This window comes from Rana temporaria, chromosome 11 (assembly GCF_905171775.1).
Source record: "Rana temporaria chromosome 11, aRanTem1.1, whole genome shotgun sequence".
Classification (NCBI taxonomy): Eukaryota; Metazoa; Chordata; class Amphibia; order Anura; family Ranidae; genus Rana; species Rana temporaria.
Window position 1 is genome coordinate 92,548,079 of NC_053499.1, and position 13,832 is coordinate 92,561,910.

At 49.1% G+C, this 13,832-nt stretch overlaps 1 protein-coding gene across 1 annotated transcript in view; it reads right to left on the reverse strand.

Moving 5' to 3' along the window:
* Positions 1 to 13,832, reverse strand: part of LOC120916886 (latent-transforming growth factor beta-binding protein 3-like) — a 2,124,401-nt gene that overhangs the window by 1,983,981 nt on the left and 126,588 nt on the right. Inside the window, 1 exon segment of the mRNA XM_040327823.1 lies at positions 9,296 to 9,589. Coding sequence (XP_040183757.1) covers positions 9,296 to 9,589 — 294 coding nt within the window.

Genomic DNA, 13,832 nt, shown 5'->3' on the forward strand with positions numbered 1-13,832 from the left:
CCTTGTCGGTCTGCACAATTGCAAAAGCACCAGCAGTTGGCAACTGTGTTTCATCATCATCCAAGACGTGCTGTGATGGTCCCCCCATGTACTCATCTTGAAATATAAGTGGTTGGGCATCGGTGTACTCAATCTCTTCCCCTTCTGGGGCTGGGCTAGGTGGATGGCCCTGGAAACACATGCTAACAGACTCATCAAAAAGAAGAAGAGACTGCTGCATGCTTTGGGGCTCAGACTGCTTGGCTGATTTGCAAGGGGGTGAGGTGAAAAACTGATGGTGGACATCACAGCACAAGACTGGTTGGAAAACAATGTGAAGGAACTGGAGGCACTGTCAGCAACCCAATCTACTACCGCCTGTTCTGCTCCTGGCCTAAACATTCGTAGAGCTGGATTAGGCCCGATCAAATACCACTGCAGGCTCTGTCGGATACTTGCACCTGAGAAAGGTGTTTCATTTGTGCGTGTAGCTGGCACAGATCGACCACGTCCTCTCCCTGTAACAGGAGCTCCACCAGCAGCACCACGACCGCGGCCACCTCCCTTATTTGACGTTTTCCTCATATTTCTCAAATTTAGGGTCTTGCCCTAATTTTGAGAAATGTTAAATACAAAAATAGTGTAATATGGTGAAATAGGCAGAGATTCACCTATATATTTCTCTACCTATAGCAAGAAGCAGGAACCTACTCCTAAAAAATGTACTGTACAGACAGTATATCACAGGGGACAGGTAGAGTGCTGGTGAACTAGGCAGAGATTCACCTATATATTTCTCTACCTATAGCAAGAAGCATGAACCCAGCCCTAAACAATGTACTGCACAGACAGTATATCACAGGGGACAGGTAGAGTGCTGGTGAAATAGGCAGAGATTCACCTATATATGGTTCTCTACCTATGGCAAGAAGCAGGAACCCAGCCCTAAACAATGTACTGCACAGACAGTATATCACAGGGGACAGGTAGAGTGCTGGTGAAATAGGCAGAGATTCACCTATATATTTCTCTACCTATAGCAAGAAGCAGGAACCCAGCCCTAAACAATGTACTGCACAGACAGTATATCACAGGGGACAGGTAGAGTGCTGGTGAAATAGGCAGAGATTCACCTATATATGGTTCTCTACCTATAGCAAGAAGCAGGAACCCAGCCCTAAACAATGTACTGCACAGACAGTATATCACAGGGGACAGGTAGAGTGCTGGTGAAATAGGCAGAGATTCACCTATATATGGTTCTCTACCTATAGCAAGAAGCAGGAACCCAGCCCTAAACAATGTACTGCACAGACAGTATATCACAGGGGACAGGTAGAGTGCTGTTGAACTAGGCAGAGATTCACCTATATATTTCTCTACCTATAGCAAGAAGCAGGAACCCAGCCCTAAACAATGTACTGCACAGACAGTATATCACAGGGGACAGGTAGAGTGCTGTTGAAATATACAGAGTCACCTATAGATTGCTGACCCTATAGGAAATATCTGGAACCTGTCCCTGAACTATGTACTGGACACACACACAGTATATCACAGGTGAACAGGTGGTGGCAGGTGCAGTGCTGTTGAAATATACAGAGTCACCTATAGATTGCTGACTGTCCCTATAGGAACATTTCTGGTACCTGTCCCTGAACTATGTACTGGACACAAAGACAGTATATCACAGGTGCATAGGTGGTGGCAGGTGCAGTGCTGTTGAAATATACCGAGCCACCTATAGATTGCTGACTGTCCCTATAGGAACATTTCTGGTACCTGTCCCTGAACTATGTACTGGACACAAAGACAGTATATCACAGGTGCACAGGTGGTGGCAGGTGCAGTGCTGTTGAAATATATTAACAATATAAACCTTAGGGAAAAAATCTATCACATTGTTCAAAATTCGATCCATATATATAATAAAAAATGGGACCCATGGTTTGAACATTCTGCTACTTTCTTTAATCCCATCTAAATCGCATAATTCCTTTTGCTGATCTGTTTATCCTAATAACACTTATGGTTTTATATCTACTTTTTGACCCTCATCTTAATTCTCTACTCTTTAGAACTATGTTTTATTAATGTTACATAAGATTTGTATAGTTTACTATTGTCTATTTTTTACTCCTGGACATTTTCTTATGTGTACTCTTTTTTTTGTATGCCATTTTGCTTTTTGTACCACCATTTTGTACCAAATAAAAAAGTTTGTAAACAAAAAAAAAGGCGCATGAATGGGAGGGAGGGTGGCAATGGGGAGCTCTGGGGAGTGGCTGCGGTCATCAAACAGGAGTTGTTAGGCCTGAAAGAGCTGAGACCGGAAGCATGTTCTAGGCCTGAACCGGGTCACAGAGAGTGAGTTACTGTCAGGAGACCTGTCATCGGCCTGTGCTAGGCGCTGTGTGTCATTATTGTCGCTTGTCTTCTGTCATCAGATTATCTGTGCAGACCTGAGGAGAATGTGTTCAGGATTGACTTCACTTTCTTCAAGATCCGGGACCTAGAGACTGGCACTGTGCTCTTTGAGATCTACAAACCCTGCTCAGGTACCTGTCGTGGAGGGCACCTTTTCTGGGGCAACTAGAACTAGAGTTGTTGGATGGAGTAAGGGAGGGTTATTGTTCCCAATTTGACATCCATTTGGTATTTGACATCCATTTGGGTGGTGGTGGATGTACTTGAATGCACACTGTCTGTGCTCAGGGGCATGTTTCTGCACCCAAACGGATATCAAGGTGAGAGCAGGGGCTGTGTTCATGCAGCTGCTGCATCCCAATTGATATGAATTGGCCTGCCTGCCCGTGGATGTACTGAATATCTGTGTGCATCACATGCAGTGAAAACACGGCCCTGTACACCTAAAATGTTTTGACAGGGGCGCAGTTTCAGTGCTTTCCATAGGCGCCATTTTCACTAGATACGCCTCTGCCTGGCAGCGAAAGGTTTTAAGGTTTCAATAGGTCCAAAAATAGTAGAAACAAACAAACAATACTTGTTACATATAAAAACATGCTTGCACGGGAGGCGCATGCGCGCAGCTTTCAAGATGGCCACCGGCGTCTGAAGCTCCGCTCCACCACGGCCTAACGCTGCACACCGGAGCTGACTGAACGCCCCCACAGCTACCACACCGGGACTATCAGGTAGGGGAGGCACCCCCGAGCCCGCGGATGTCCTTACCGCCAGTCCGGAGGGACTTATCAGGCCAAATGGCGGCGTCTCCTGGCCCCCTCAGCTATGCCAAGATGGCGGCTCCACGAGGCCTGGAAAAGGAGCAGAAGGAGGAATCCATAGCAGACCAGGACCATTCCCCCCCGCAATCCCCAGGTACAGGATTCCCCCCTTTAGCAGCAGCAGCTTCTCCATCATCCACGGAATCTCTGTTGGGCAGGATGGGATCTGCATTCCCCACTACCCCCATGCTAGACCCACATACAGGCCTGCTGCTTACTGTCAGTGAGGTGCAGGAGGAGGCCCCCATTCCCACTGACTTTCCCTCTATGATGGCTGCTTTCTCCCAAATGCTGTCCAGGAGCCTGGCACTGAACGCAGCACAAATTACATCATCCATCCATGCAGACTTGCTGCAGTTGGGGATGAGGATGGACACTATAGAGCAAAAGGCGGACCAGGCAGTGGCGCGTATCAATCAGAATTCCACTAGGTTACAAGAGGTACAGGACCAACTGGAGACGGCATTTGCTAAGATCGACGACCTTGAGAACCGATCGAGACGCTATAATTTTAGGGTGCGGGGGCTCCCGGAGTCGGACAAGGAGGTACAAGCTGCGGTGAAAACCCTGATCAAAAGCCTCATCCCGGATATCGCTGAGCACCGTCTTGAGCTAGATAGAGCACACAGAGCCTTACAATCCCCCCGATCGGATGGCCTGCCCAGGGACATCATTGTGAAACTGCACTACTATGCTGTCAAAGAAGAGGTGATGAGGAGAGCTAGGAGATCGGACAATCTCACTTTAAACGGCCATAATATTAAAATTTTTGCGGATCTGTCACCTTACACAGTGCAGAAAAGGCGCTCTCTCAAACCGCTGCTGCAGGTCCTTATGGGAAAAGAAATCACGTACAGATGGTCCTTCCCGCTACGAGTGAACTTTTCCTACAGAAACAAAAATTTCGGCTTCTCATCATTCCCAGAGGGGGAACGCCTGCTAACCCAACTAGGACTGATTGTCCTGGAACCGCCATCTACACAGTCCGGCAGGGGGACACCTGGATCCACGAAGAGACCGCCGCACGCAAGCAGAAGAATTGGATGACGCAGAACCACAAGCGCTCCAAGGAGAACTCTTTCACATGAGAATCAGCATCTGAAGTTTTCCCAGTCCTGACTGGTCTGGACCACTGAAGAACTACCCATCCCATAGGGGGGTGGAGGGTCCCTCTTTCCCCCCCGGTCCCAACGATGGCCCTTATGGGAGCTGTCTTCCTATACCACGACCTGGTTGCCTTGTTGAGGCCTATCAGAACTCTGATAAGCAGTTTTATATTATTTTTTTACTTTACTGTTGGTTTGTGTTGCTCTTTGGTCATGGTGTGGGGTCTGGGACTTTTGTCTGGAACTCTGGGGGGGGGTACGATTTCGGGAGCTCTGGGGCTCCTGGGGGGACTATTTTCTTCAGCATGGTCGCTAGGGATTGTATATCTTCGCACAACTAAACCTTGCATAGGAAGCTAGGGGGAAAATCAGGTCACAGTTTGGTAGAGCGGGGGGGGAAGAGGGGTCTCAGTCCTTTTAAGGCTAACGTCCTAGGATAAAGGGGTGGGTTTTACATGGCCCAGGGGCCCCACAGGCTGGCATCTTTTCAAACTGGTCAAGTCACTGGATACTGGCCCTTTTCCTTCTCTCCCTCCTCCGGTTAGTTTTTGTTGGGGGCTCGGTTACAGTTTGTAGGCATTGACCTACACGGAAGGGGCGTTCAGTTTTTTGGGTATCATAGGCTCCCGGTTAGCCCTAAGTGATAGTATAGAGGTGACGGGGCCGTGGTGGACTCAGTGCACCTCCATTGGATCAGGATCACCTTTGGTGAAGCCAGAACCGTTACCGGTAGCCCGGTTTTGGGGCCATATCGGTGCCCTAAACTTTTTGGGGTGAGGGCAGTTTTGCCCACATCACCCCGGGGTGGGGGGGGGTCAGGGGACCCCCGTAATACGGTCAAGAAATGTTCGCTGAGTTTGAGGATTTATTTGCCCTGCGGCAGCTATGTATTAATGTTGTATTTTTTTCTCCCTTCTTTCTTTGTTTCACCTCTTTTACTTCTGACTTCTCCACAATTCCCTAGGGGTGCTCCACGGTTCCGGGGTGGCTTCCAGTCCCTCAGCCCAGACCCAGGGCTCGCGACGCTGCAAGTGCCAGAACTACGGAGGGAATACTCCCGACAGGACACAGGTAGGCTGCATTGGTATAGTGGGGCTCCTGAACCTCTGATCCATGGCTGACACATGTCCCCCCCACCAACACTCAAAATCATCTCCCATAACACTCAGGGCCTAAATTCCCCCGTTAAACGCAGGAAGCTCCTCCAGTCATACCACTCTATGCACGCTGTGGTCCTTCTACTGCAGGAGACGCATTTCCCGTCCACCTACAGACCCACGTTCCTCCACCACCGTTATCCCCAATTTTACCTTGCCTCGGCTGACACTAAAACGAAGGGGGTGGCCATATGTTTCGCCAGACACATCAACCTTTCCGTGATGGAATCTATAGTGGACCCCCCGGTCCAATGCTCCTTACTAGAAGAGGACATTAAGGAATATTTCCTTATCAATACAACATCTGAAGTCTCCCCTTCCACGGTCTGGGCAGCGCACAAAACGGTCATCAGGGGAAAACTGATACAGGTAGCCGCTAAACTCAAAAAGGAACACAGGGCTGACAATATTAGGCTTACAGAGACCTTTCACAAGCTGAAAAAAGCACACAAACGCCAACCCACGGCTGACTCACTTGCCCGACTGGACGAAGCGAGAGCTCTTCTTAACTTATCACTGACGACTGCGGCCAAGAAGCACCTCAGATGGTCCGGGGCTAGGTTTTACTCCCAAACTGACAGGATAGGCTCACGCCTGGCCACCAAACTGAGCCCCAAACAGCGGGCGCTTGCTTTCCCTAAAATACGGGTCCCCACAGGGGAGCTGACACAGAACCCAACTAAAATAATGGAATCATTCCTTCAATTTTATTTGGGGCTATACAAGCCTGCTCAAACGCCCCCTTCCCCGACAGGAAAGGACTTTTTGGACAATCTCCCATTGTCATCCCTGACGGGGGAACATAGGGACATCATGGAATCCCCCTTCACTCAAGAGGAAGTACTGTCCACAATTAAGGCCCTCAAGCTGGGTTCATCGCCGGGTCCGGATGGCTTCTCCACCGGTTACTATAAGAAATTTGGTCCATGCCTGGCCCCTCACCTGACACGACTGTTCAACTCTCTCAGGGATGGAGCCCAACTGGGGACAGACCTAAACTCTGCCTACATCTCGGTCATTCCGAAACCGGATAAGGACCCTAGCGAGGTGTGTAATTACCGGCCCATTTCACCGATTAGCGAATAGGCTGTCCGGCTTCATAGCCTCATATGTACACAAAGACCAGGTGGGCTTCATCCCTGGGAGACAGGGGACAGACCAGATCAGACGGGCTATAGACATCGTTTCCCTTCTGCAATCACAGTGGGACGGAGGACCGCGGCAGGAGGGTTTCTTATTATCTATAGACCTACATAAAGCCATTGACACTATAGACTGGGCGTACTTGAGATAGGTCCTGAGAAGGTGGGGGTTTGGACCCAACTTTATGAGCCTCATTGGGGCACTTTACTCCAGCCCCTCCGCCCAGGTGCGACTTATGGGCAGATACTCTGAATCCTTCCCAATTGGCAGAGGGACCAGGCAGGGGTGCCCCCTTTCCCCGCTCCTGTTCGCGGTGGCTATCGAAACGCTGGCGGTAGCACTGAGGACGAATCCTGACATCAGGGGGGTATTCTGTGGACCAAAGGAACACAAATGTGCCCTGTACGCGGACGACCTCCTACTCTTTGTCACTTCACCCCTTACTTCCACGACAAAGATACTCCAGATCCTAGGGGCTTTCAGTGAGGTGTCTGGCCTGCGGGTAAATGTGGGCAAATCTCTGGCTATTAATATATCAGTCCCCCCGGACCTACTTAAACAGCTTACTGATACCTACGACTTCCAATGGGCCCCCTCACATATTACGTACCTAGGTATCAAGCTCACACCCCATATCGACGGCCTCTTTAAAGTGAACTACCCCCCGATGATCAGCAAGTGTAGAGGGGATTTGGGGAGGTGGGCCAAAAGTGGGTTGTCCTGGCTGGGCCGGGTGAACGCGGTAAAAATGACCCTTTTGCCACGTCTGCTATACCTGTTCCGCTCGCTCCCGATCGCGGTACCGAAACATTTCCTTAATAAATTCCAAGCAGAGATTACCCGGTTTGTGTGGGGGAAAAAGGGGTATAGGTGTCCATCAGGAGTTCTCTACCGTTTAAAAACACAAGGAGGTATGGGGCTCCCTAGTTTATGGGGGTATTTTCAAGCGGCCCAACTAACACAAATTTCGACGGCCTTCTTCCAGGGTTCGAAACCGGACTGGCTTGCAATGGAGAGACAGGCCATCCCATCACATACCATTGATTATGTCTTGGGGTGTGACTCCAAACGCAGACCAGCCATTTTAGCGCCTACGCTATCTCACTCCGTAGCCCTATGTTCTAAACTATTCTCGCGTCCCGGTCTGATTTCCCCTCTGAAACCCCTCTCGCACATATTCCATAACCCAGACTTTCCCCCAGGGATGGACATCAAGGCGTTCCGGTGGTGGACGGATAAAGGAATGTACAGGATAGGACACTTCCTGGCTAGAGAGGGCCCACTGTCACTAAATCATTGCAAAAAACAACTGGATATGCCCATGGAGGAACTTTTTAGGTTCTCCCAAATCTCCCACTATCTCCACACTATCTGGAAGGACAAGTCAGCTCCCCCCAGGATAACGCCATATGAAAACTGGGGCGCAAACTCTAGGGATCAGAGGGGTGGGATCTCGTTACTTTACAGGACCCTGATGTCTAAGACTGATAAGCCCTCGTACGCCTGGGTCTGGGAGGAGGAACTGAACACGTCTTGGAGCACTGCAGTCTGGCACCGAGCAACGGAGCGAGCATATAAAGGTATTCTCAATACAGGTCTCATTGAAGCTAGTCTTAAAGTGATGTTTAGGTGGTATTACGTCCCCTCTAGACTGGCTAGAATGTTCCCTGGATCCTCTCCATTATGTTTTAGGGGATGCGAACTGGAAGGTAACATGTTACACACTTGGTGGTCCTGCCCCCGCATTAGATCCTTCTGGAAAAGAGTTTTCCGCACTATGGGCTCCGTACTAGAGAAAAGGATACCTCCACAGCCTAACACGGCACTCCTAAATCAGTGCATCCCAGGCTTACCTAAACACTCCAGGATTTTATCAGTTTTCATTTTATTGGGGGCCAGGATGACCATAGCTAAAGCCTGGAAGAAACCCGCAGTTTCTTTCCAGATGTTTAGGAGGAAAGTCTCCTGGATAATGTCACAAGAACAAATAGTAGCGAAGCGGGCGGATCAGACTGACAAATTTAGATCTATATGGGAACCCTGGGCTACCTTCTGCAACGTTTCTCTCCTGCCTGGAGTACCACCTGGAGGCGGGAACACCCCATCCTGATCCTCACTAGACTCCTCTGTCACTCTCCTCTTTACCACGTTTTTCTATCTCTTTCTCTCTCTCCCCCTGTGAGCACCTCCCTTGGTGCTAGATGCTGCTGTCGGGTAGGAGGTTGAATTTCAGGTTATGCCCCTCTTAGGGGGGGTGCCTCGAGAACGGGCAGACTTCATCCCCCGAGGGGGCAGAGCGCGGCTGATTTATACAGGCCCGGGCCCCTGACCCTGGTACTCGGGACGCAGCGTGATCCCTTTTAGGGGCGTCCGGGGTGCCGTGGGTTATGGGACCTGAGCGGTACTAATGTATTAGTAGGAACCCTGTAATGGCGCTCACACTACTGGTTTTAACATTGGGCTCTGCTCGCTCTTGAGGAGTTCACTGACTATGTTGTGTAGGATTAGGGGAGTTGCCCTCCCGACATGTATATGTGAGATGGAACTGACGCTTTGTAAACATGTACCAATGTTAACTGACATGTTGTTCTTTGAAAAACTCTCAATAAAAACATTAAAATAGAAAAAAACATGCTTGCATTATAATTATTGTTATGTAAAATACCTTCTGCAGAACTGTGTCCGGGTCCCAGTGGTACGGTAAGAGCTGACTGACTGATTTTCACACCTCTCCCTTCGGGATCATCATCTCCAGTAATCACTTGCACAGCATATACTGCATGTTTTCCTGATGATGGCTCTATTCCTTCTGTTTCCATTACCTCACCCTGGCTTTGTGATCCACTACCACCAGGTACAGCAGGGAACTGACAAAATCTTCCTGTGAATTCAGGTGGGCACAGGCAGTGATTGTTGGAAGAACACTGGCCACCATTCATGCAGGGTATTGGGCAAACCACTGTATAAAGATACAAAAATATCAGTTAACTAATAGAAAACCCCTATATACACAATCCCATGCCCACAGTTGTTCCAGAGAAAGGCAAACAAAACCAAAACAATAAAGTGAGAGAAAAAATATTTTCTGAACCCCCAGGAGGCAATCAGATATTCCCTGCATCAACTACCCCTGGTGTTATTACCAATGAATATTAGTATCCTGTTATCTTCTGTGCATTTGACAAAGAATCCCAATCCTTCTACTTTTTTTTTTTTTTTTTTTTATCTGCTGAGCTAGTCAGAACTAGTCCTTGAGGGGGTCTATTCCACATTTTCATAGCTCTTAAGGTGAAGAAGCCTTTCCGTATGTAGAGGTTACAACTCTTTTTCTCCAGATGTAAAGGCTATTCAATCAGCCTTTAAAGTAAAAAAGAATATGGGCTATGATTTCTGATATCCTTTCGAAATTGCAGTTGCCTGGCTGCTCACCCACTGGCTGCAATATTTTTACTAACAGAAAGGATGACAGCGCTACATATAGCTCCATAGTTGGTAGTGGATGACTTTAGATCCTTAAAATATATAAAACCTAAACCAAAGGTAAAGGCTAACAGGAAAAAAAACCTGAAAATTGTATACTCACCTTTCCGTAATTTTCCTTTCCTGACGCATCTTCATGGCAGCACACACTGGGTTGTGACTCCGTCCCCACAACCTGACAGGATTGGTTAGCTATAAATTTGAAGAGGAGACACCCCGCACCATTCTCTGTATATATCATCATAAAACCGCAGGTTGGGCATTTGTTACGAAAGACGATCCAGAGGTTTTGCTACCAATAGTAGCAGCAGGGAAATCTTGCCCCAACGCATGCGCGTTGGCGCGCGCATCAATGTGCCCAATGTGCCCGGTGCGGCGTGCGTGGCGCGCGCGGTGACGGCGTTTGGCGCCAAAGGACGCTATTTAAACAGTCTGGTGCTTCTCCATCTTGCTGACCAGTCTACAGCGTTTACCTTGAGAACCTGCACCTGTTACCTGTTGACCTCCTGTTTACCTGACCCGGCTTCCTGTGACCTTCTCTGTCTGCAACCTGCCTACGATCCCCTGGCTTCGTCTGACTACCGCTTCTGCTCAACCCCTGGTTCTGTTACCTGCCCGCCTGTGATACCGACCCGGGTTGGACTTTTGACTATTCTTTGGACTTGCTCTGGTTCCTGATCCACTTACCGGTGCTTGGTCCGGTCTACACATCCGCCTGATCCCTGTGCCCACAAGTGCCGCACCTCAGCTCCTGCCTGCTGTTGGTACCCTGCCTGGACCTGCTTTTCACCTGCCTACTGTCACTTCCGGTCCGCTACCCAGCTTACCATCAGGCACTTGTGCCCCTCCGGACCCTTGACCCTCTGTCTGCTCTACCAGGGGCTCCTGAGTCGGAGGCTTACGAGAGGCCGCTCCCTGCACGTTGGGCTCCATAACCAGGTACGTGACAGCATCTGTGTGCTGCCATGAAGATGCATCAGGAAAGGAAAATTACGGAAAGGTGAGTATACAATTTTCAGTTTTCCTGACTCATTAATGGCAGCACACACTGGGAAATAACTCGCCAGTCGGGAGGGTGCAAGAAAAATATTTATTCACTATAGTGCTGAAGAATTGGCTCTAATAATAGATCTACCGAAGTCGGCTGTAGCCAAGTGAGCAGAGTCCACTCTGTAGTGGGAAATGAAGGTATGTCTGGAAGATCAGTTTGGTGCTCTGCAGATGGTTTCTGATGAAATACCACAATATGCTGCACATGAGGTCGCCACTGCCCTGGTCGAGTGGGCCCTGATGCCCTCCGGGATCATTAGTTGTTGAATGGAATATGCTTTCTTAATAGATTTGACCAGCCAAGAGGCGATGGTACGGGAAGTCGCTGCTTGGCCTCGTCTACCCCCCGTGTGGTATAACCAAGAGGGCACCTGTCTTCCGAAGGTGAGTTGTAGCTAAAAAGGTAGCTGGAGATAGTAGATTTAACATCCAAGGCATGAGGCTCGCCTCTCTTGTTAGTAAAGGATGGAAGGACAAAGTCCTGGTTGTAGTGAAAGGACGAGGCTACCTTTGGTATGAAACAATCTGAAGGTCTCAGTACCACTCTGTCAGATAAGAAAACTAAATAGGGTTCTTTAGACATAAGCGCTTGTATTTCTGACACCCTTCTTGCTGATGTAATAGCGATGAGGAAGGTCAGCTTTAGAGTCAGGTTCCACAGCGAAACTGAATCGAATGGAAAAAAAGGTGGATTGGAAAGGGCTTTGAGAACCACTGAGAGATCCAATGCAGGGAAAGTTGTTTTTTTAGGAGGTCTGATCTTCATGCAAGCTTTCATGAATTGGGTGACCAAAGGGTGCATAGCCCATCTAGTACCTGTTTTGGCAGAAATGGTGGATATCTGTACTTTCAGGGTACTCGAGCTTAGACCTCCAGAATTTGGGATGGATCTGGAGAGATGGGGTCCCTACCTCTTTGTTGTGCCATCAAGACGAATCTTTCCCAGACTCTTGTGTAGGTGGTATTAGTGGTGTTTTTCCTGGCTTGCATTAGAGTTGATATTACCTCTTGGGAGCAACCTTGTTCTCTTAGCCTAACCCTCTCAACCTCCATGCTGTCAGGTGCAGCCTGTCTGGAGCTGGATAGAAGAATTGACCTTGATATAGGAGGACCGCTGATACTGGTAGGTGGATTGGAGGTTGGTTATTGAGTTGCAAGAGGGTTGTGAACCATGGCCTTCTCGGCCAGAACGGTATCACTGCGATTTACTGTGGCCGAGAATCTCCAGGGGCCCGGATAGGAATCTCGCGATCAGGGGAGTTGGAGGGAAGATGTACTCCAGTTCGAAATCCCATGGGTGAACTAGGCAGTCTGTTCCCCACGGCTGATGGAAAGGGTGCTCTGGACAGGAACCTTTGGTATTTGGTATTCGCTGGCATTGCCGCTAAGTCGATCTCTGGGACTCCGTGAGAAGGGAGAATGCATGGTGGTTCAGAGACCACTCGTTGTTTGAAAGTGTCTCTCGGCTCAGGTAGTCGGCCAGCATGTTCTGTGCTGCCGGGACATATACCGCTCTCAGATCCAACAGGTGTACTTGGGCCCATTCCATTATTGGGTGAACTTCCTCCAAAAGCGTGCGACTTCTGGTACCTCCCTGTTTCTGAATATAGGATACCGCAACTTTGTTGTCCATACGGATAAGCACACTCTTCCCCTGTAGCAGAGGTGCGAAAGCTATGAGGGCTTGGAAGGCTGCCCGGAGCTCCAATATATTTGATACTATGCCCTGAGCTGGGAAGTGCCACTGTCCTTGAGCTGCCTGGTCCAGGTAATGTGCTCCCCAACCCCTCTGGCTGGCATCCAATGTTACTACCTCCGGGTATGGGGGAGCTATCGGTCTGAACTTTCTGAGGTTGGAAGAGTGTCCATCACCATACTGATTGCTTTACCCAGTTGGGGATGCAGATGGTCTGGAGCATTGATGCTCCATTCCACTGCCTGAGAAAGGCATTCTGCAGAATTCTCATGTGCCACTGGGACCACTGCACCATGGGTATGGTCGATGACATGGACCCCAGGACGCTGAGGCAGGCTCTGGCCGGCAGACGTCTGGATGACAACAGATTCCGTATCTTCAGTACTAAGGGGTTCAATTTCTCTTGAGGAAGTTGCACCCTGTTCTGCTTGGTATTTAATTCCGCCCCCAGGATCACCATGATTTCTGTAGGCTTAAGACTGCTCTTTTTCCAGTTGATTAACCAGCCAAAGTTCTGAAGAGTCGGGATTAAGATCTCCCGCTGATGGAGCAGAGTTTCCCGATCTTCTGCTAAGAGCAGAATGTCGTCCAGGTAATGATGTACCCGCAAACCCCTTCTCCCTGAGGAGTGCGATCAGAGGTAGGAGAACCTTGGAGAACGTCCTGGGTGCCGAAGAGATGCCGAATGGTAGGCACCGGAATTGAAATGACGTTGGTTGATAGAGAAGCGGAGAAACTTCTGGAATGCGGGATGAATCAGGACGTGAAGATAATCGTCCGATAAATCTACCGATAGCATCCAGTCTCCCAGGTTCACCGCCACCAAAATGGATTGGAGGCTTTCCATTTTGAAGGCCTCAATTCTGATCCTTCTGTTGAGCCTTTTTAAGTCCAGGACAGGACGTAGGTCCCCTGATTTTTTTCGCACCAAAAATAAAGAAGAATAAAATCCCCTCCCCCTTTGGTGCAATGGTAC